At 36.7% G+C, this 24,297-nt stretch overlaps 1 protein-coding gene across 1 annotated transcript; it reads left to right on the top strand.

Moving 5' to 3' along the window:
* The first annotated feature begins 14,472 nt into the window (after positions 1 to 14,472).
* LOC131656338 (phosphatidylinositol 4-phosphate 5-kinase 4-like) lies at positions 14,473 to 16,187 on the top strand. Its single transcript, XM_058926073.1, has 4 exons — positions 14,473 to 14,544; positions 14,679 to 14,723; positions 14,797 to 15,867; positions 15,943 to 16,187. Coding segments are annotated over exons 2-4 (1,089 nt in total). The 5' UTR covers positions 14,473 to 14,544; positions 14,679 to 14,706; the 3' UTR covers positions 15,944 to 16,187.
* Positions 16,188 to 24,297: the final 8,110 nt, after the last annotated feature.

Below are 24,297 nucleotides of genomic sequence, written 5' to 3'. Positions count from 1 at the left end.
CTCGTTCTGGAGGATTAATGTCACACTTCGTCAGCCAAGAAGTAAACGCTATTGAAGATGAAGGAGTGTTCTTGAACCATATCATTCAGCCATATCCAGATGAGATTCCACCCATTTCCATGGGAATGTGGGATGCTGTGGGAGAACCAAATGGCGGGTATAATTATCAGTATACCACACCTCAGAATTCTTATATTGCTTTGGAAGACATTACCCCGACTGGATGGGGTGATCAAATTGGAAATGACGAAAGTTTCACAAGTCCCGTCACTGAGCAATATCAAAATCCACCCAAAGAAGTATGGGACACGCTAGGAGAACCCAGCGGCAAATATGACTATATGGTGAAATACTCCGCTCCTCCGAGCTCACAAATTGCTATGGAGGACATTGTCCCAACTGGATGGGATGAACATTACGATGACAATTTCACTTTTGAAAAAGCCAGGGAAATACCAAATAACGAAGGTTGCTTTCTGTCAGAATACACTCCTCATCAGGATGCACAAGTCTCTATTCAAAACATCATCCCGACTGCATGGGACGGCCTTATCGAGCATCTCGCTCAGCCAACAGAGATATCTCAGCCTGGGCTCTCGTATCCAGCAGAGTATATCCCTTATCCCGAAGGATCACCGGCTCATTTTCCCACTAATGAAATCAATGCTGTGGAAGATGAAAAAGACAACTGCAACTGGAACAGCTGGATACTCCCTGCTCACAACAGTGGATTGAACAACTGGAAAGCTGAGGATGTGATCTCCTTTGACCAGGAGTAAATGCCATTTCCTGTTTTCTTTGTGTATATTGTGCAAAGATAAAAATGGTTCCTGAACAATCGAACCATGAGCTTGAAAGCCGTGTGCCTTAGCACACTGGTCCTTCTATAAGGGTTTATCATATCATGATCATGTGCATTCAATAAAATCATGGGACGCTTGCATATTTAAATTTTGTGATCCTTTTTCTTTCTTTATTCGCTTTCAAATAGCTATGTTTTTCTTCACACACACTCACATAACTAACATGCAGATTCACACACACTCTGGATCCAGTCAACAACGATTCTGCTATTGCCCGTCATGACTTTGAAAGTCCGATCTACCAAACTGAGGACGAAAGTGAGGAAGATTGTGAAGTGCCAAGAGAACTTGCAAGGCTGCTAGAACAAGAAGACAAGGCCATACAGCCTCACGAGGAGCCAATTGAGGTCATCAACTTGGGCAGCAACGAAGAAAAGAAAGAAGTCAAAATAGGGGCTGATTTAGAACACAGCATCAAGCAAAGACTGATTCAAATGCTGCGAGACTACATCGAGATATTCGCCTGGTCCTATGAAGATATGCCAGGCCTTGACACAGACATTGTAGTTCATCGCCTGCCAATCAAAGAAGGTAGCATTCCAGTCAAACAGAAACTACGAAGGAGTAGGCCTGATATGTCAAAAAAGATCAAAGACGAGGTTGAAAAACAGTTCAATGCCGGATTCCTAAAAGTTGTAAGTTATCCTCCTTGGATAGCTAACATCGTGCCTGTACCTAAAAAAGACGGGAAAGTCAGAATGTGCGTGGACTACAGAGATCTGAACCGGGCAAGCCCCAAAGATGAATTCCCTTTACCACACATCGATGTACTGGTTGACAATACCGCACAATGCAAGGTATTCTCCTTTATGGACGGATTCTCAGGGTACAATCAAATCAAGATGGCACCCGAAGACATGGAAAAAACAACCTTCACAACACCCTGGGGAACCTTTTGTTACAAAGTAATGCCCTTTGGTCTGAAAAACGCAGGAGCAACCTATCAACGTGCAATGGTAGCGCTATTTCATGATATGATTCATCAAGAAATAGAGGTGTATGTCGATGACATGATTGCAAAATCCAACACCGAGGAAGAACATATGGGTCATTTACACAAGTTGTTTGACAGACTCAAGAAATACAAGTTGCGACTGAACCCAAATAAGTGTACCTTTGGAGTAAAATCCGGCAAACTCTTAGGTTTCATCGTCAGCAGCAAAGGTATTGAGGTTGATCCCGCCAAGGTTAAAGCCATTCAAGAAATGCCTATACCTCGTACCGAGAAACAAGTCAGAGGATTCTTGGGACGTCTAAATTACATCGCCCGATTTATTGCCCACATGACTACTACTTGTGTGCCGATCTTCAAACTGTTGAAGAAAGATCAAGTGGAAAGGTGGAATGACAAGTGCCAGTTAGCCTTTGACAAAATCAAAGAATATCTCCAAAAACCTCCAATCTTGTTGCCACCTGTGGAAGGCAGACCTCTGATAATGTACCTAACTGTGTTAGAAGACTCAATGGGGTGTGTACTAGGACAACATGACGAATCCGGCCGAAAGGAGCACGCAATCTACTATCTTAGCAAAAAGTTTGCCGATTGTGAAACAAGATACTCACTACTCGAAAAAACTTGTTGTGCCTTAGCTTGGGCGGCTCGCCGACTAAGACAGTACATGCTAAATCACACCACTTTCCTAATCTCCAAGATGGATCCCATCAAATACGTGTTCGAAAAACCTGCTCTCTCTGGAAGAATAGCGAGATGGCAAATGATCTTAACAGAATATGACATTCAATACACTTCACAAAAAGCAATCAAAGGAAGTGTGGTAGCTGATCATCTGGCTCATCAAGCAGTGGATGATTATCAAGCATTGAACTTTGACTTCCCAGACGAAGACATTATGCTAGTCAATGACTACAAACAACCAGGACCAGAAGAAGGACCCGAGCCAGGATCCCGGTGGACTATGGTTTTTGACGGAGCTTCTAATGCACTTGGCAATGGCATCGGAGCTGTGATCATTTCCCCTGCAGGAGGTTATACACCATTCACTGCCAGGTTATGCTTCAATTGCACTAACAATATAGCCGAATACGAAGCATGTATTCTGGGTCTTAAAGCTGCAATCGATCTAAGAATCAAATTCCTGGAAGTCTACGGAGACTCGGCCTTGGTAATCTACCAAGTCAAAGGGGAATGGGACACAAAGCACCCAAATCTAATTCCTTACAAAGAATATGTGCTGAGTTTGATTCCTTACTTCGAAGAAATCACTTTCGAACACATCCCACGCGAGGAAAATCAACTAGCTGATGCTTTAGCTACCATGTCATTTATGTTCAAAGTCAGGTGGGACAACGAGGCGCCTATGATCACCATTTACAGGCAAGATGAACCATCCTATTGCAATGAGATCAATACCGAGGGAACAGAAGAAAAACCATGGTTCCATGAAGTAAAAAGATATCTCGAAGCTCAGGAGTACCCTGAAGGGGCATCCATTAATGACAGAAAGTTTCTAAGGAGATTTGCTGCCAAATTCTTTCTAAGCAATGGAACCTTATACAAACGCAACCATGACTCGACTTTACTTCGCTGTGTAAACAAGAAGGAAGAAGAACAGATCATGGAAGAAATACACAATGGTGCATTCGGTACTCATTCCAGTGGACATACAATGGCTAAAAAAATCCTTAGAGCAGGTTATTACTGGTCTACCATGGAAACAGACTGCCATCATCACTCCCGAACATGTCACAAATGCCAGATATACGCTGACAAAGTACATGTACCTCCAGTTCCATTAAGCGTCCTGACGGCTCCTTGGCCTTTTGCAATGTGGGGTATTGATATGATTGGAGAAATCAAACCTACTGCCTCCAACGGACATCGCTTTATCCTGGTCGCTATTGACTACTTCACAAAGTGGGTAGAAGCGGCTTCATTTGCTTCTGTCACCAAAAATGTGGTGGCCCGGCTCATCAAATACAATCTCATTTGTCGGTACGGCATCCCTGAACGGATTATCACGGACAATGGCACAAATCTAAACAACAGAATGATTACTGAACTTTGCACACAGTTCAAGATCAAGCATCATAATTCTTCTCCATATCGACCAAAGATGAACGGCGCGGTGGAAGCTGCCAACAAGAACATCAAGAAAATCATACAAAAAATGACAGTAACCTACAAAGACTGGCATGAGATGTTACCTTTTGCTCTTCATGGTTATCACACATCTGCGCGTACTTCAACAGGGGCAACTCCATTCTCCTTAGTCTATGGTATGGAGGCAGTTCTTCCAATTGAAATTCAGATTCCTTCCCTAAGGATTATGAAAGAAGCCAATCTAGACGAAGACGAATGGATTCAAACACGGTTGGACCAGATAAACTTGATTGATGAGAAAAGGCTCGCAGCTATTTGTCATGGTCAGCTATACCAAAAGCGTATGATCAAAGCCTTCAACAAAAAAGTCAAAAGTCAAGCATACCAAACTGGTGGCTTGGTTGTCAAACGCATCATCTTACCACAAGGTGATCCCAGAGGCAAATGGACTCCCACCTACGAGGGACCATTCATAATCAAGAAAATATTCTCCGGCGGCGCCATGTTGCTTACCACCATGGATGGTGAGGATTTCCCACACCCTGTGAATGCTGACATAGTCAAAAAATACTTCGCTTAAAAAGAAAAAAACAGCTCGCTAAGTTGAAAACCTGAAAGGGCAACTTAGGCAAATAATGAGCGTCTCGGTGGATTGAAAACCCGAAAGGGCGGTCCAGGCAAAAATTAGAGACTAAACAAATACTATCCCGGTAGGCTGAAAACCTGAAAGGGCAGCCTAGGCAAAAGTTAGGGAATGAAGCATACAACTATGTTCCGTTTAGCTGCCTACTCACCATCAAGATTCAACACCTCAAAGACACCGATCAGTCCAATCACTTTCTTCCAACAAGTGAGGGATGAGATGCTCAAAGACAGATTGGCAATAGCAGAGTTGAAACTTGACTGGATTGTTTTCACATAGCTATTTATCTTTATAAATATTTTCCAAAACTTTCTGACAATTTCCTACTTCTAGGATTGTTGTCTCCCTGTGCTAATCAGCCTATCATGGCTCTTTTTCAAAAAATCAATGCAGCTTAGGCTCAAAAATCACTATTTTCATTTTTTCTGTTTTAAATACGTAAAACGTCCCAATGATAATTCTGAATGAACATGTGCATTTGAATATGATTGATGTTTACCAGGAAAAACAGGAATAGCATTCAGGAAATGTCCCAATTATCTGGACATCATTCCATCAGAAGAAAATCCCCGAGAGAAACGCATTTCTCAGCAAATTCCTCAAAAAGATTTTCTCTTCAAAAGAAGTCTTATACCCCAGCAGGGTTGTTCCAGATTACTATCTTCAGAAGGTGTGATCCCCGCACCCGGACTTGGTCAGATAGTGCATCGGAGGATTATGCATCTTCCTCATTCCCATTTGAAAGGGCATCAGAACTTCCAGCTACCTTTCATTCCTAAGTGATAGGCAAAGGTCCTTCAACAGAGTACCGTGGTTCTCAAAGAATGTCCCCAGCCGAGGGTACTCAAACAAGACAAAAGATCATCAACAATCACAATATAGTCATATCCAGATGACTGACGGAAATTTATTTTCCCAAATAGAAGCTTGACATCATATTCGTACATCACACATTCATATTCACATTCATACATTCATACATTCATACATTCAGACATCATATATCATACATCATGCATCATGCGCATATTCATACACAACATCACATGCATATTTCTCCGGGAATATCTCACATTTACATGCATCATAAACATTGCATATCACTAACTTGATTTTTCAGGTAGACGGATATCTTCAACAAACATGTTCTCAATCACATGCAGTGTTCACCTGAATTCCATGAACGGTTCTCTCAGATATAATCAAGCCGAAGATTCATTCTGATCACTTACCAACTCAAAAACAGACATTGCAGATCAAAGTCGATACCTCAGACGGTTCCAGAACGATCTAGCATCACAGATCAAAGTCGATACCTCAGACGGTTCCAGAACGATCTAGCATCACAGATCAAAGTCGATACCTCAGACGGTTCCAGAACGATCTAGCATCACAGATCAAAGTCGATACCTCAGACGGTTCCAGAACGATCTAACATTGCAGATCTAAAGTTGATACCTCAGACGATTCCAGAACGATCTAACATCGCAGATCTAAAGTTGATACCTCAGACGGTTCCAGAACGATCTAACATTGCAGATCTAAAGTTGATACCTCAGACGGTTCCAGAACGATCTAACATTGCAGATCTAAAGTCGATACCTCAGACGGTTCAAGAACGATCTAACATCGAAGATCTAAAGCTGATACCTCGGACGGTTCCACAATGATCAACTTTCAAAACCTAAACTTAAAGCGGTAACCTTGGACGGTTCCGAAACAGTCAACACAAAGACTTTCAAATCCTTCATCAAGATATAATCAATGGATTCATCCTGATGAACAAACCATCAACACATTTACCAGGTGGCATCTGAAAGCCCATCTCAGGTAATGTTTCAATCTGCCAACAATATTTCGCAGACGACATTCAAATGCAACTTCCAACATCTCTTCTGATCAAGGTAAGTGCAAATTTTCAGGGCATCTAAATATTCTATCATCTTCTACCTTCAGATTTCAGACAATCTCTTCAGGTTTAAGAAGATTGAATAGGGGCAACTGTTATACCCCAAAATTTGCCCGCATCTTTTTTCAAGAAAAATCCAATCTGAAAATTAAGAGTCTCATATAATCATGGATTTTTATTTCAACAAATATCCTGACATATGAAATACTTAGTTTTTTAGAATTTTTCTTATACAGTAATTTGGCTTGCAGTTGAATTTATTCTTACGCAAACGCCAAATACTGTTTATTACTTCACACATGCTATTTATTTATTTACAGATAAATAGTACTCACGCAATTGGTACAGAGTTAAATCTTTTTGCAGGCGCAGAATCAGGAAACTCAGACTGTACTGGTAACAGTCAGTCGACAGTCAAACTGCTGACAGTACAATTCTCAGTGTTTTGTACCATCAATCAAATCAATCTTTTACAATTCAAAATTCCAAGATTTTTGTTCTAGAAGTCTTCTGAATATCACGCGATTAGCAGAGACTCAACACTGCACAAAAATCAGGTACGCTTAACTGTCTCCTACACAAACAGTCCCTGACTAGGGTTTTCTTGTTTTTACAGGAGAAACAAGCTTTTGAGACCTCAAATGGATTTCATGCACATCCATATATCTCAAAGTACCATCATACAAATTTTCAAACTTCAATTCACTCAGACGCACCGTCAGCAGCTCAAACAGTCAACAGACGACCCGTTTGACCAAAAAAGTCAACAGACAGTCAAAAATGAAATTTTTTGTCAAAGTCCATATTTTGTCAAAGGATTCACCATTTGATCATTGGATGATCATAATTCATCAAGGAAAGATCAAAAATCAACAAAACCCTAAGATTCAAAATTAGGGTTTTTGCCTGAAAAGTCAACTCAACTTTGACTGGTCATAACTCTCTCATCCTTCATCCAAAAAAATTCAAACCAAAGCTCATTTTTAAGGAAATTCAATTATCTTTCAAATGCCATTGATCCCATGGTCATTGGATTCACCATTTGAAAAATATGATCAAAGACATTACAGGTCATTTTCAAAGTCAACAAAAAGACACTTTTTTCAAAAGGACACACAAGGAGCATCAAAAATCATTTTGACATGAGACCAAAGACATTGGTTAGAGGACTCTTTGAGGTTTCCAAAAAGTGCAAGATCTCCTTCATATGACAAAAATTGAGGGATTTACACCTTGTTGAAGTTGGCTAAATTTTGGGAAAATGCATGAAATCAACATTGCTCAAAAATGTATTTTTTCCAAATGGGGCCAAGTTTTCGTGGTTCAAACATCATTTCCATAATATAATGGGCCTCCCACGACCAAGACAAAGCCCACATCATTTTTATCCATTTTTGATTTAATTTTATCACATATAAGATTAAATTTAAAAAGGAAAATGGAAGGATAATATGTAGCTTACAATCTAAGCATGACTCATCAAGGAATCTTCAATTTTCTGCAGCCAAATGAAGTACAAGGCAAGAGAAGTAAAGAAGAGCAAGACTTGGTCAAGTTTTCAAAGATTTTTAATATTTAAAAATCAAAGTTTCAACAAAGCTCATCAATGCTTTTAGCTTAGTTTTTAAGCACCATGTGGCTTATAAATAGGCTAGCATACTCCTTCAATGAGAACACACACGAAATTAGAGCAAGGCATAACATATAAACACTTCATATTTTCAAAAAATAATCAAAGAAACTTCAAAATTCGAATTTAAATTTGCAGCTAGTTTCAAAGCAAACTAAGTCCATAGATCACTTCCTGGAACTTATTTGAGTAAGTTCAGATCCATAACCAAGTTCATAGAGGCCTGAAACTCGAGTTCTCTCACTCTCCGATTTGGTAAACTTTCATTGATTTCAAATTCAAATTTTATGCGTTGTTAACATGTCTCATGGTTATGGTTAAGTTTATAATCATCATCAGATCAGGATTGAACCCTAGCATGAGAGTTCTAACGTCCTGAACATAGGTTGCCATTGCCAACCGTGAGTTTATGTTTCTCTTCGAATCTCTTAATACAAGTACTTTCAGTCCAAACTAACCTCACCATTGGATTCCCAGACCTCGATTCAGGGGGGTAGGGTCTTCATTTGGTGTTTAAACTAACGTTTTCGCAGGTTTGGCAAACCACCTCGCCGGAGAAGACAACCGGAAAACACTATTCCGGCGGTCAGCAAGGCTAGGGCAGGGTTGACTGCACGCGTGGCTTCTTCCCTCGCTCCTATTGACTGGTCAATAAGTCTGTGGCATGCGTGGCAAAACGTTATAACATGATTGGTTCTGGTTTAAAACGTGGACCCCACATAACTTAAATTCAGAAAAAATAAAAGAAACAAGTTGACTGGGCTTGTACGAAATGCTTTCTACACCCCTGGTTTCTGGCCCAAAAGCATCTCTTGAACTAAACTCAGTTCTTTTTCAGATTCACTTAATGCACCCCCTGCATGTTTTAATTAATAATCTCTATATTTTGCATTTTAATTAAAATCAACCAATCACAAAACACCAAAAATATTTTATTTTTTAGTTTTAATCTGATAAAATATTTATTTATTTTTAGGCATAAAAATATTAATATTTTATTTAAATTAAGGCTATTTTGTATAATTAATTAGTATATATTTATATATTTGCTTTTTAATTATTCTTAACCAATCAAAAATCATAAAAAAAATTGTTCTTTATATTAAATATTGATTATATATTATAAACTAATTTTGTACATATTTAGGATAATTTTCTCTTTAAGTTTTAATTATTTGTATAATTATTTGTATAATTATGTATTAATTAGCTTAATCAATTTCAAATCAATTTCAAATCAATTTCAAAAATTCCAAAAAAATTAGTTTTGTTTTAAAATTAATTGACAAATATTTTGTACATATTTTAAACTTAATTTCTAGGTTTAAATCTATTTTCATCTTTTTTCTTCATTTTAATTTAATTAATCATGCATTAATTATAATTAAAATCAATCATAAAAAATCCAAAAATATGCCTTTTATTTTTCTTGCAATTTAAATTCCTAGATAAATGTATAGGATGTCAAATTCATGTAAATAGGCTAGTTTACATTTCCTGCACAATCGATGTAATAGCGTAGATTTACTTTCCGCACTTTACATTTCCGCATTTTAATTTCCAGCAAATATAAACTGCGTGTATGTCAAAGATAAAATTGAACCGTTAGATCACTAACTTCAAAGATAAAATATCTGAATACAAACACAATCACACTTGCACCTTTTAAGGTAATCCCTTCTCATTCTTTTCAAAATCAAAGTCAAAATTCTACTGTTTCGAGTACAAAATCGAACCTGTTGTTTGTATCCGGTGAAAGGATAGATTTTTAAAGGAAATAAGGATAAAGACCTTACAACTCAGGGTAGACCTCCTAGTTTGCTTGCTCAAATCAAAACAAACAAAATTCTCATACATTGTTGTTTTTCAAAACAAAACTTTCCAAAAAGACAATACTTTGTATACATCCAAACACGGATCATTACAAAGTTAACGTTCTTTTCAAAACATCTTTCGAAAGATAAACAAACATTTTTGTATACATCCGCACAAGGATCATTACAAATTCAATTTACAAAAGTATTTGAAACCACATATGAGCATTCTAAAGCAATTGAAAAATGATCGAAAAACAAGTGAGCTAAGCAAACTTAAGAGCCCATGGATAACCATGGATACAAAGGGTGCTAACACCTTCCCTTTGTATAACCTACCCCCTTACCCAGAATTTCTTAAAGGTCTTTTTTCTGTTTCTTTTATAAACCTTTCCTTAATTGGATAAAATAAAAGGTCGGTGGCGACTCTGTGAATTTTCAAAAATGCGAAAGCATAAGCGATAAAAAAGAGTTAGTTCACGTATCTCTCCCGCTCAGAGGTATGGGCCGAAAAAAACGGAGGTCCACACACATTCATAGCATGTTACTTCTTGTGATGAAGTGGATGCTTCTTTATCCTTATGCTTTGAGAATTTCTTCCTTTTGACATAGTTAGCATTATCAATATTATTTTTATTACCAAAAAATTTGCCTAACCTTTTTACAAGAAGCAAGAAGTTTTCATCTTCATCCGATGCATCTTTCATTTGGCTTTCCTTTGAATCTACCTTTAGTGCAATGCCTTTGGATTTCTTCTCTAAGTTCTCATGTTTTTCCAATCTTCCAAGTTCCATTTCATATTCTTGAATCTTTCCAAATAATGTTGCGGAAGTCAATTTTGACAGATTTTTCTTTTCGGATATCGCCGTCACTTTTGGTTGCCACTCCCTTGTCAAAGATCTGAGCACTTTAAGATTAAGTTCTTCGATAGTAAGGGTCTTACCAAGTGCCTTCAAGTGATTTGTCAAATGTACGGATCATTTTTGCAAATCGAGAATAGTTTCTCCGGGCTTCATTCTAAACAGTTCGTACTCTTGGCTTAAAGTATTCATTCTTGATCTTTTAACTTCAGTGGTACCTTCATGAGTTTCTACAAGAGTATCCCATATTTCCTTTGATGTTGTACATGCCGATACTCGGAAAAATTCATCCATACTAAGAGCACCTTGAAGAAGATTGACCGCCTTTTTGTCAGCAAGAACCCTTTTTCTATCATTATCATCCCATGCCGCTTTAGGTTTCTCCGATCCAACACCATTAACGATCGTTATAGGGACATGAGGACCTTGTAGGACAGCCTCCCAAACTTCTTCTCCTTGTGCTTCTAGATGAGCCTTCATTCGGATTTTCCAAAAGTCAAAATATTCACCACAAAACAATGGAGGCTTGTTGTTAGAACCACCATCTTTGAAAACCGGATTTGTGGAATCCATTCTGGATCTTTAGGAACAAGTTACCTATAACTTGCTCTGATGCCAAATGTAAGTATCAGATATGCCTAAGAGGGGGGGTGAATTAGGTTTTCAAAAATTAATCAGTTTTTATGAGAATGTCTTTACTAAATTTTTGGTTAAGTGTTTGAAGGCTTTTGATGGTTTTTATCTTTTTCTTGGTAATGGTGATGAAAGCGGTAAAAGCGGAAAGATAAAGAACACAACGATATATACTGGTTCCCCTCACAATCCGAGAGTACTCCAGTCCCCTTTCAAACATGAAAGAGATTTCACTATAGTTAGAATGATTGTACAAGCCTATGCCTACTATCTAACCTATAGGGTGATCAAAGGTTCTTAACACCTTTAAGATCAATCAACACTAATGTGGATGAAGAACAATCCTCTTCAAACACACCACTTACTTCCAACAATCCTGGATAGTAAGGAAACAATATTCTTTGAATTTTTACAAGAGTTTTTGGATGAAGTTTGTATAGCAATATCAATCTTGGATTGATCTTCTTCTTCAAATAAACAATTCTCAAAATGAATATAAGTGTTCACAATGTATGCATGAAACTTTGAATGAATTCTCAATGAAAATGTGTATAGAAAGTTTCACTTGAAAATAAGGATTTGATGAACACTTGGAAATATTGAAAGATAAAGATTATGAAATTTATGAATTATTAATGAAGAAGGTGATTAATGATTATGAAAGATGTAGTATATATAATATGTTAAACACCTCTTTGAAAGGTTATTTTTCCATGAAACAATGCAATGATCAAGTGGTAACAAAACAATTTCGTTTGAATGAAATCATGCAATGGAAAAACACACTGGTTCAGTAGGAACCGGTTCCTACCTGGGACAACCCGGTTCCTGCTTAACGTTACAGCAGAAAAATTTGAATTTTGAACTTGGGAACCGGTTCCCACCTAGGGACAACCCGGTTCCTAGTAGTAAAACACAGAATTGATGAAAATGAGAATGCTGGGAACCGGTTCCCCCATAGGGGCAACCCGGTTCCTAAAATCTTTATTTTGGATTTAACATATGAAAAAGGTTTTAAAGAAAATATTAAAGTATGAAACTTGTAGTATGTTTATGATATGCATGGAAATATATTTGTGAACAATTATATGTCAAAGTGAGTATTGTTTATACCTTTGACGCTTTAGCTCGATTCTTGAATCTTCACAATTTCTTCAAGACTTTGAAATGATGTGTTTTTGCTTAAGACTTGAAATTCTTTTTGCACATCCTTTATGAAAGCTTGATATCCACATTGTCTTCATCAAAACCACAATATGCTTGAGAAGCTTTGCAATTACAGTTCCTCCACAACTCAGATTCAATTTCATTCCTACGCTCTGCCACCTCCTCAATCATCTAACTGTTACCATTCATAGTCTCTGCTTCTATCAAATTTAATTCCTCTACCTGGTCTTCTATCATCAAGTCTAGCTTCCCAAACACATTTAATTTCCACCACCAAATCCTATCACGAAGAAACTCCTTCTTGACAAACGAAAGAAAATCCTCATGGTCGAACCAGCAATTGAACACTTTAAATGGTTTCGGCCCCCAATCTAGAGAGTTTGATTTTATCCAAACAGGTCTATGATCTGAAATATCCTTGTTACCTGAAACCTGCGCCACAACCTTCCAAGAATTTATAATTCCTTCAGGCAACAATATCCGATCAATCATGCTCCTTGCTTTTCCATTAGAGTTAATCTACGTATATTTGTTTCCTACCAACGATAGATCCGTAAGATCCAACAACAAGCTCAAGAAATTCAAGAATTCCTCCTTATCACTTCTGCTACCCTGTCATAAACCTCTTCATTTATCATCCCTTAATATTAAGAATATGTCTTATGGCCTATTTTTAAAAAATCAATTTATATTTTATTAATTAGCAGTTTCCTTTTTATAACACTACGTTAAAATTATGCAATTCATATATTTCTCTTCGTTGTTTAAAAAATAAGGTGTGATTATTTCTACAAATAGTTGATAAATACCAACTTGTCACATTTTAAAATAAATAAAAATGTGTACAGTTTTAATAAAACTTGGAAAATTCCATAATGTCTAAACAATTTAAATAATGTCTTTTACTCATGATAATTTAAAGTGTATATTACGTGATGTTGAAATGGAAGATATGAATCATTACTTTTTCAATTGTTGGGTGGTTAAAAAGATATGGAGTGATATAGTTTTTTGGGTGGGTAAAGGGGTTAGGTCGGAGAAAGAGTGTTTACCGAATTTTATGGAGCGACACTTATTCTTTCATAATCACAAAGTTAGAGATTGTAAATTGGGTTTGGTGTGGCTCGCTACCACTTGGACACTTTGGTTGCTTAGGAATGGGGTGTGCTTTCGGAAGGATGAATGGAACATCAACAACATCGTTTGGAATGTTAAACTCATTGTTTGGAAGTGGTCCTTTTGCGGAAAAATTACTCATCCCAATTACTCATTTTACGAATTTTGTAAGGAACCGTTGTTTTTTCTCTCGTAGGTGTAATTGGATAGTAATCTTTCTTTTTGTCGGGGTTTCCCGTTTCTTCTTGTAATTAGGTTGAAGATCCTTTAGTTCTCCCATAAATATATTTCTTGATTAAAAGAAAATTTTAAATAAGATTGGTATCGTCATTTTTAGAAGTTTGTTTTTTAAATTTAAAATAGGTGAATACTTCCCTACCTTTGAATTTAGTTGATTATACGAATACTCTTCATCAATGAAATAATATAATTCAATGTCATATTATTTTGTTTTATTTTATTTTAAAACAAATTAAAATTTCAAAATAATTTGCAACTATTCACAACTTATACTCATAGGTGCTAAAAATATTTAACTTTAAAATATTAAATGAGTAAATTTCTATTTGAAAATGTATATTTGAAACTTGCTTGAAATCCCTATTTTAAAACCATGTTAATAAAATAACTAAACCAATCCATGGTCCATTAAAACACATTTTTATAAAGTAAAATAAAAGTTTATGTATTTACTGAAATTAGTAATAATATGGCATTTTATGTAAATACACCGTATGAATATTTTGCTTCCTAAAGTATAAACCCTAAATTGTGATTATAAATAGAAGATTTAGAGAATGATCAAAAGTGTAGAGAATCCTGAGGAGAAAACAAGATCAGAAAACCTGGTATACACCACTTTTCTCTTTCATCTCTTTCTTATTAGTAATCATTCTGTCTTTGTAGAAATTTGCATGAATAGTATTCATAATTATTTTTCTTTGGTTATGTTTTGAGACTAATTATTTATAATGTTTCTCAGAATACTCTGTTGTGAAACTTTGCAAATCATGGAAAACAGTGGAAGGTAATATTCATAAAAAACCAGTACTCTATTTAGTTATGCTTTTGTCTGATTCATGGTTTCTTGTATATTGTAGTTTTAAAGAGAAGTCCCTTTTCAATGGGGTCTACTTTGGTGAATTCAAGAGTAAACTTTTCCATGGCAAGGGAAAGTATACATGGTCAAACGGAACAATTTACGAGGGTGATTGGGTTGATGGAAAGAGAACCGGAAAAGGGCGGGTCATATGGCCATGCGGAAAAAAGTATAAGGGCGAACTGTCGAAGAATTATTCTCTAATGGGTGGTAAGAATAGAAATATCTACATTGGAAATTGGAAAAACAATAAAAGAGATGGAAGGGGGATTATAAAGTGGGCTAGCGGCGATGTTTTAGATGGTTGTTGGTCGAATGGACGCTTAAGGTCTGGAGTTTATAGATTTGCAAATGGTGATGTCTATACTGGTGGCTTGAAGAATAGCCATTTCCATAGAAAAGGTGAGAGCGCATGGTCGAATGATGAAATAATATTTGAGGGCGATTGGGTTAAGGGAAAAATTACCGGAAAAGGATTGCTGATATGGCCATCAGGAACAAATTATGTGGGAAATTTCGACAAAAATTGTCTCCATGATAATGGCACATACACTTGGAAGGATGGAAGTGTTTACATTGGAAATTGGAAGAACAATAAAGCAGATGGAAAAGGGATTATGAAGTGGGCTAATGGTGATGTTTTTGATGGTTGCTGGTCAAAGGGAGTGAGACATGGATCTGGAGTTTATAGATTTGCAAATGGAGATGTCTGTGTTGGTAATTTCAAAGGTAAATTTCTTCATGGTAAAGGAAAGTACACATGTTCAAATGGAACAATATATAAGGGATATTGGGATGATGGAACAATGACAAAGAAAATACCGGATCTTGAGAATGTTGTTGGAGACTGCATGTTATTGCAGATTTCTAATAAAGGTGAGTCCGATGCTGGTTTGAGCTGTTTGGTAACCAAAAGGAAAAATATAGAAGGAGTTATGATTGTTGAGAAAATAGAGCAGTATTCAGAAATAACCAAACTAAGTGAGATGCAAGGAAAGAAGAGTTCAAGTATATCCACATTTTTCAAGACTGTCAAAGCTAAGCTGCAGCGGAATTTGCAACTTCGCATCTGGTAAATTATTTGATTGATATTCCTTTGACACAGCAAAATGCTTACTGTTTTGATGAGATTTATTTTCTTATGCAGAGATCATGAGACAATTTGAAAGAGTGATCATGTACTTATCACACACTACTGAATAACATGATGAGGGAAGGACTAGTTGGCACTGGAGGATTTAGATATATAATAGTATGCAATTTCTGTTTTTAGAGTCATTTATGTGTTGTTCTTATATCAAGTTGAAGTTTAGATTTATAATATGCATTTTCTGTTTTGGGATTTCATTATTCACTAGTATTAATTCTCAAAAGATCTCACCTTGTTGCGTAGTAGCATAATATATTACATCAGTAGCATAATTCAGGACTTCTGGTTAAGCTGAAAGAGATTCTACCATCTGAACCAAGTGCTCTTACGTTTTCGTTGAAACAGTTTAAGATTGGTTTAGATCAAAGTGATTCATGAAATCAAACTGATTAAAATATGGTTTGTAGTTTAAAACCGTAATTTTTTGTTTTTATACTTAAACAAAATTTTTGTGTGGAAATGGGGACTTGGATCCTCTCCTTCAATTTCTTCTCTCCAATTATCTCCTTCACACTTTTCTCTCTATATCTCTCTAATATTTTCTCTCTCTTCTTCTTTTTATCATTTTTTCTTGATGCAATTAATTCTACTACACTTGTTTTTGTGAAGGAGAGAAAAGGATGGAAGGAGAGGATCCATGGTCGTGGAAATGGTGTTAACGTCTCAAACTCTTGTTCCCATTTATGTTATAATAATTGATCTGGTTTAAATATTTTTGTTCCTCCAATTTCTGCCACATTACAATAGGGCATATGACTTTGTTTTCACGTTACTACTAATATTATAAAGGAGTAATAATGACAATACAATTTATTATTGACCTCTCACTTTCATTTTCCATTTTTAGGTATGAACATTAAGAAAAGCCATTGATTTTGATTTTGATGTTTTTGTTTGATAGTTAAAAGCAGATCTCAATTATTCCTCGAAGATATGCCAACACTTGATAGTTAAAAGTATAAATGAATTTTTTCTTTTGGATAAATTTGTCACAATAACTTTTAGTTTGGTTTATTTGGGTTTAAGTTTTATATTGGAGTGAGTCAGTCATGTGTGGTATAGAAATTATTTATTATTTCATAATCAATTGGATTCATTTTATTGCAGTTTGTGACTAAGTATTTTTCTAATAAATTAAATTGTAAAACAAAAACAAAAATATTAGTGGTAGTATTAACTTAATATTTCAAATACTAAATAACACAATATTAATAATGAGTTATTTTGATGATGTATTTATGATATATAATATTCATTATATTTTTAATATTTTGTTTACGACAATTTTAGGTCTATAAAATGATATTTACTTATAATATTATCTTGTCCGTGTGGTATATGATTTTTAAGTGGCTAAGATGATATGTAGTAAAAGTAACTTCTAATGATCTTAGAAGGCTTTCTGAGTCTTTTCTTTTTTTAGGGGGACATGATTAAGTATAAGGGTAGTTATCTCTTAGTCTGACACTGATAATGTGAGGGCAATTGTGTAGTTTTCATGATGTCAAAACATTGTAAACTAGCTACAATTAGAGTGGAATCATAGAAATCAAATGGATGCAACAAAGACAAACATTTTTGGCTACAAGACATCAATAGGTCGACTCACAAGTACCATAGGTCCACCTACTGCAAGCATTTGTGAAGGATTTCATGTAAAGGCAGAATGCGTCGACGCATGGGATTTTGGAGGAATCTCGGGTATGCGCACGCAGACCCTTCAAGTCGACGCATCCAATCTTGGTGACTCAAGGATTCAGTGTACGAACAAAATGCGTCGACGCATTGATGGCTCAGGTCGACGCATGGCATTTTGAGGAAATGTCGGGTATGCGCACACAGACCCTTCAGGTCGACGCAAGTGTCACACTTAGTTCATATTCAGGTGCAAATTTCTCAATAGGTCGACCTATGCAAGGGAGCAGGTCGACCTACCGCTTCTTATACTGGTTTTTGTTGTGTTCTAATTGGCATATGCAAAGTGTGTGGTATAAATATCCAGTTGATCATTCTCAAGCATTTCAACAAGAAACGTGAAAGATATACTCAAGCTTCTTCTCATCTTCAACCTTCCGCTTATTGATCGAAAATCACACATAATCATCTTTTTCGATCGGAGTAAGGAACGTGTGTTGATAAGGTTCGACGGTAGACATTTGTCTTATTCGAGATTCGACGGTAGACATTTATCTTGTTCGAGTGAAGATTGTTGAGGGTGTTTCTTGTATAAAACCTTAGGTTTTTTTCCTTCTTCATCAAAGATTTGGTTCGAAGGTTTTTGACGATCGATTCGCTTTGGTAATCAATTCAGCTGTGCATAAGGGATTGAGGGATTGAAGATCCGCTCAACAAATTTGCTACAACCGGAGGATTGAAAAAGGAACGATCGGGGTCTTGATCGGCGAAGATCATTGACATTGACTTGATTCAACTTGAATCAAGGGGAGGATCGAATTGTATTCAATTTTACTGCATGTGTGTAGTTGGTGATTGGCAAATTCTATCCTTGTTAAACATTTTGCAATCAAATAAAACTTTCCTAATTTCATTTGAAATTAGGGGCAGACGTACTCCTGCGAGGACGATAAAGGAACTGCCTTAACAAATCTCGTGTTCTTTATCGTTCTTACTTCTATCTTGTTTCTATTCGTTTTGTTAAATTTCCATTACTGAGCAAAAATTAAGGTTCGGTAAATATCGATCACCAAGTGTTCGATAAAATTACTCAATCAATTTTTGTTCAAATTTTGGTATAAACGTTCATTGTGAGTAATATTCTATTAAGCGTGTAATTGACTTAATTGATAAATTCGTTAAAACGTAATTCATAATTCGCCGCTTTTCATCCATTCGGTTTAGTGCACATATTCGGTCCCCGATAACGCGATCGCTCGGAGACGATTAAGTGATTCAGGGAAGTCACGTTTCAAAAGCTAAAATTTTCTTAAGTCCGAAAAAGGTGGTCTATTCACCCCCCCTCTAGACCATTCCTATCGTCTAATAAGTGGTATCAGAGCTCCGGTTCACCTAGTGCTTAATATAACTTTTTAGAAAATGGAGAGCGGTCAAAAAGGGGCGTATAATAAAGCGCCTATTTTCACTGGAGAAAACTATAGTTATTGGAAAGATTGTATCTGCATTCATATCAACTCCGTTGATAGAAAAATCTGGGATGTCATCGTCAATGGTCCTATGGCTATCACCATAACCAACGATGCAGGCGTCACCAGACCTAAACCTCAAGCACAATGGGATGAAAAAGATGAAAAGAATTACGGGTATGATTGGAAAGCTAGAAACAAGATTATAGCTTCCTTAGGGGTTGATGAGTACTTTTGTGTGTCGCATTGCCAAACGGCTAAGGCAATGTGGGATGCATTACAAGTTGCCCATGAAGGAACTAATGATGTTAAACTAGCTAGAATCAATACCTTAACGCAAGAGTTTGATCTCTTTCATATGAAGCAAGGTGAAACCATTGCGGAAATGCAAAAGAGATTTTCTCATATTATCAATCGTTTACACACTTTGGGACATATTACTCCCAATGTCGTAGCTACTAACAAAGTTTTGAGATGTCTTAGTAGGGAATGGCAACCTAAGGTCACGGCAATCAAAGAAGCCAACGATCTATCTACATTGGATCTCACGGCTCTATTTGGAAAGCTTGAAGAACATGAGCAAGATCTCATGAACCTAAACAAGAACGAAAAGAAAGAAAAGAAAGATAAGTCAAAGGACACCGAAAAGAAGTCTATTGCTCTAAAGGCTTCAAGTTCTAAGTCATCCACCAAAGATACGTGTGATAGTGAATCTAGTGACGCAGATGATAGTCCGGATGAAGATATGGGATTGTTCGTAACAAGATACAATAAATATCTTCGAAAGAATGAAATTAAACACTCGGACAACAATCTTGTTGACTATAGACGTCAATCAAAGCCTAACAAGCAAGATAAGTATAAGAAGACTAAACCTAGAGGGTCTTATTACAATTGTGGTAAACCGGGTCACTACAAGCCGGATTGCCCTTCGCTTAAGAAAGATAAGGCAAAGAGCAAACCTCAAAAGAAGCAAACAAAAGGAAGAAGAGCCTATATCGCTTGGGAAAGTGATAGTGACTCATCTAGCAAAGAAAGCTCAAGCGATGAAGAGGAAACCGTCAACCTATTTCTCATGGCACATCAAAAGAAGAAAAAGACTGTAAGTCATGAGAAATACAATAATGTTGATGCTATGTCTTATTTTGAATTAAAGCATGCCTTTGATACTTTGCATCATGAAGCTAAGGAAGCATTTCAACGCTTAGCTTCAAATAAAAGAATTTTCAAATACCTTGAAAAGAAAGTTTCCGATTCCGAAAAGGAATTAGAAACTCTCAAGGAATCTATGATCAAAAGTATCAAAGACACAAGCGTTGTTGACAAGAGTCCTTGGTTTAGATGGGGAGGATGTGAAACTTGTCACATTTGGCAAAAAGAAGTTAAAACCATCAAAGCCAAATTAGACAAGGCTTCACAACCAAAAATCACATATCCTATTGATCGATCAAATTTCAAAAATAGTATGATAAATCTGTATCAACGATACACTTATGTGATAAAAGATCAATCTAGAAAATGTGATGACCATTCAAACTCAAGATGTCTATATTGTTGCAAAAGGGGGCATACCATTAAAAAATGTCGCTTTAAGAGATTCTTGGTTCCCAAAGGCATTTTCAAATGGACTCCCAAGAGAAACCTTTGTTTCACTCACACACAAGGACCCAATGAAAATTGGGTACCTATTTCCCTTGTTTAAATTTGTAGGTGGAATGTCTTGAGCCATCCGAGAGAAGATGCTTTCTAGATAGCGGATGCTCAAGGCATATGACGGGTGACTTATCTTTATTCTATGACTTTGTGGCTAAGAAGAAAGGATTTGTGACCTATGGTGATAACAACAAGGGAGTAATACTCGGTAAAGGTAGTGTAGGTAATCCCTCTTCTACTACTATCTCTGACGTCCTTCTAGTTGAGGGCCTTAAACACAATCTTATTAGCATCAGTCAATTATGCGACAAAGGATACTCGGTAATATTTTCCAAAAAAAGTTGAATAATTAGAAATGATGACAAGAAAGATGATGTGTTCAAAGGCCTGAGGGTAAACAATGTATACATGCTTGACCTAAAGGAAGTATCCTTGATCGAGGCCAAATGTCTAGCAACTATGAGTGAAGACTCATGGCTTTGGCATAGACGTTTGGCTCACGTCAACTTTGATTTGCTCAATAAAATCGTCTCAAAAGACCTAGTATTTGGACTACCTAAAATAAAGTTTTCCAAAGATCACTTATGTGATGCGTGCCAAATGGGGAAGCAAACGAGGATCTCTTTTAAATCTAAAAACATTGTATCTACTACGAGACCTCTTGAACTTCTTCATATGGACCTCTTTGGACCATCTAGAATAAAAAGTCTAAGTGGAAACTACTATGGGTTTGTCATAGTTGATGATTTCTCTAGGTATTGTTGGACGATTTTCTAAGCAAGCAAAAGTGACACCTTCTCCGCATTTGAGAAATTTTCTAAGTTATTCCAAAATAAGTTGAATACTAATATAGTATCCATCCGAAGTGATCATAGGGGTGAGTTTGAAAATCATCTTTTTGAAGAGTTTTGTGGAAATCATGGCATTAATCATAACTTCTCCGCACCACGAACTCCACAACAAAATGGAATAGTGGAACGTAAAAATCGTGTGTTGGAAGAACTTGGGAGTACTATGATTAAAGAACATGGGCTTCCAAAACACTTTTGGGCCGATGCCATAAATACGGCTTGTTATGTTTTAAATAGGATCTTGATACGACCTATTCTAAACAAAACACCGTATGAACTCTTAAAAGGAAGAAAACCAAACATATCCCACCTTCATGTATTTGGATGTAAATGTTTTGTTCTAAATAATGGAAAGGAGAATCTTGGTAAGTTTGATGCAAAAGCGGATGAGGGTATCTTTCTAGGATACGCTCAATCTAGTAAAGCTTATAGAGTATACAACAAAAGGTTACATATTGTTGAAGAGTCCGTACATGTCTCTTTTGATGAGTCTTGTCCGAAAGTTGTCGGAAAAGGTAGTGCTCTTAATGGTGCAGGTATCTCAACTGAGAGTATACTTAAGGATCCGGATGCCAAGCTTGAGAAAGATAAAGAATCCCTCTTACCCGAGAATAATGAAGAGGAAGTGGATCAAACACCTAAGGAGAAAGTGGAAGACCAACCAAGTGAGAAGAGTAATCTTCCCCTTGCATGGAAATCCTCTAAGGACCATCCTATGGAGAACATTCTAGGAGACATATCAAAAGGAGTGACAACTCGGTCAAGGATAACTAACTTTTGTTTTTATTATTCTTTCGTCTCTCAAATTGAGCCTAAAAACTCCAAAGATGCATTAGTCGATGAGCATTGGTATTTAGTTATGCAAGAAGAGCTAAACCAATTTAAGAGAAATGAGGTTTGGGACCTTGTCCCTCCTCCGCGAGACCATCGAGTAATTGGCACTAAATGGAAGTTTAGGAACAAACTAGACGAAAACGGTATCATCACTCGCAACAAGGCCCGTCTTGTTGCTCAAGGGTATAGCCAAGAGGAAGGGATTGACTATAAGGAGACCTATGCTCCGGTCGCCCGAATTGAGGCAATACGCTTGTTAATTGCATTCGCATGTTCACAAAACTTTAAGCTTTATCAAATGGGTGTTAAGAGTGCTTTCTAAATGGGTTCATTAATGAAGAGGTCTATGTATCCCAACCTCCCAGATTTGAAAACGTTGATTATTCCGATTATGTTTATAAACTTAAGCGTGCCTTGTATGGTCTAAAACAAGCTCCTAGAGCTTGGTACGAGCGGCTTAGTAATTTTTTGATTAATCAAGGTTTCTCAAGAGGGAAAGTTGATACCACCCTATTCATTAAGAGACATGAAAAGCATTCCATATTAGTTCAAGTGTATATTGATGATATTATTTTTGGGTCTACTAACATGACTCTTGAAAAGGAGTTTTCTAAGCTTATGCAGGGAGAATTTCAGATGAGCATGATGGGTGAACTAAACTACTTCCTTGGACTCCAAATAAAGCAACTAAAAGAAGGCACGTTTGTGAGTCAAACTAAGTATTGTCAAGAGCTTATCAAACGTTTTGACATGGAAAAGTCCAAGGCCATTGACACTCCTATGCCTACCGCGGTAAATCTTGATCGGGATGAACATGGTAAGCCGGTTGATGTAAAAAGGTATAGAGGTATGATCGGTTCCCTACTTTACCTTACCGCTTCTCATCCCGATATCATGTTTAGTGTTTGTATGTGTGCAAGATACCAATCATGCCCTAAGGAGTCTCACTTAAAAGCCGTTAAGCGCATACTTAGGTATCTTGTTGGTACAACTAAGCATGGCTTATGGTTCTCCAAAGGTAGTGATTGTTCTTTGGTAGGATATTTTGATTCTGATTTTGCCGGTTGAAAATTGGATAGGGAAAGCACTAGTGGCACATGTCATTTCTTTTCAAATTCCTTGGTTAGTTGGCATAGCAAGAAACAAGTGTTCGTTGCTTTGTCAACCGCCAAGGCGGAATATGTGGCGGCCGGTAATTGTTGTGCTCAAATACTATGGCTCAAACAACAATTACTTGACTTCAATGTCAAGCTTGATCATATTCCTATATTTTGTGATAACACAAGTGCTATAAATTTAACCAAAAATCCGGTCTTGCACTCTCGCACTAAACACATAGAAATTCGACACCATTTCTTTAGAGATCATGTGGAGAAGGGTGATGTAGTGTTTGAGCATGTTGATAGCAAAAATCAACTTACCGATATCTTTACAAAACCACTAGCTACCGAGCCCTTCTTTCACATCCATAGGGAACTTGGCGTCCTTGATATATCGGATAGGTTGCAACTATGAGTAGTTGCATATGCTTTATCTATTATTATCTATGTTCTCACAAATATATTGAAGTGTTCATTCAAAGATATGTGAGGGCATGTTTCTCCATCTCCCATGCGTAAAGGTAATATCGTTTCAACCTTAGATCCACTTCTTGATAATGTATCAATACGGTAAAGTTACAAATTGTTCATAAGTGTGTATGTTTTATGCATAATTTGGTTGTGACACACATACATTCATTACATTCATTGCATCTAACCAAATTTTGAAATTTGAAAAACATAGGTCGACCTACTCCTTCTGTAAGTCGACCTATTCCAAGAATTTTTTTAAAAATCTGAGGCTAATGCGTCGACGCATGACCTGCATAGGTCGACGCATCGTTCGCAGAATTTCAAAATTAGGTTACATTT

This window comes from Vicia villosa, linkage group LG3, assembly GCF_029867415.1.
Source record: "Vicia villosa cultivar HV-30 ecotype Madison, WI linkage group LG3, Vvil1.0, whole genome shotgun sequence".
Lineage (NCBI taxonomy): Eukaryota > Viridiplantae > Streptophyta > Magnoliopsida > Fabales > Fabaceae > Vicia > Vicia villosa.
This window is presented reverse-complemented; position numbering and strand designations above follow the sequence as displayed.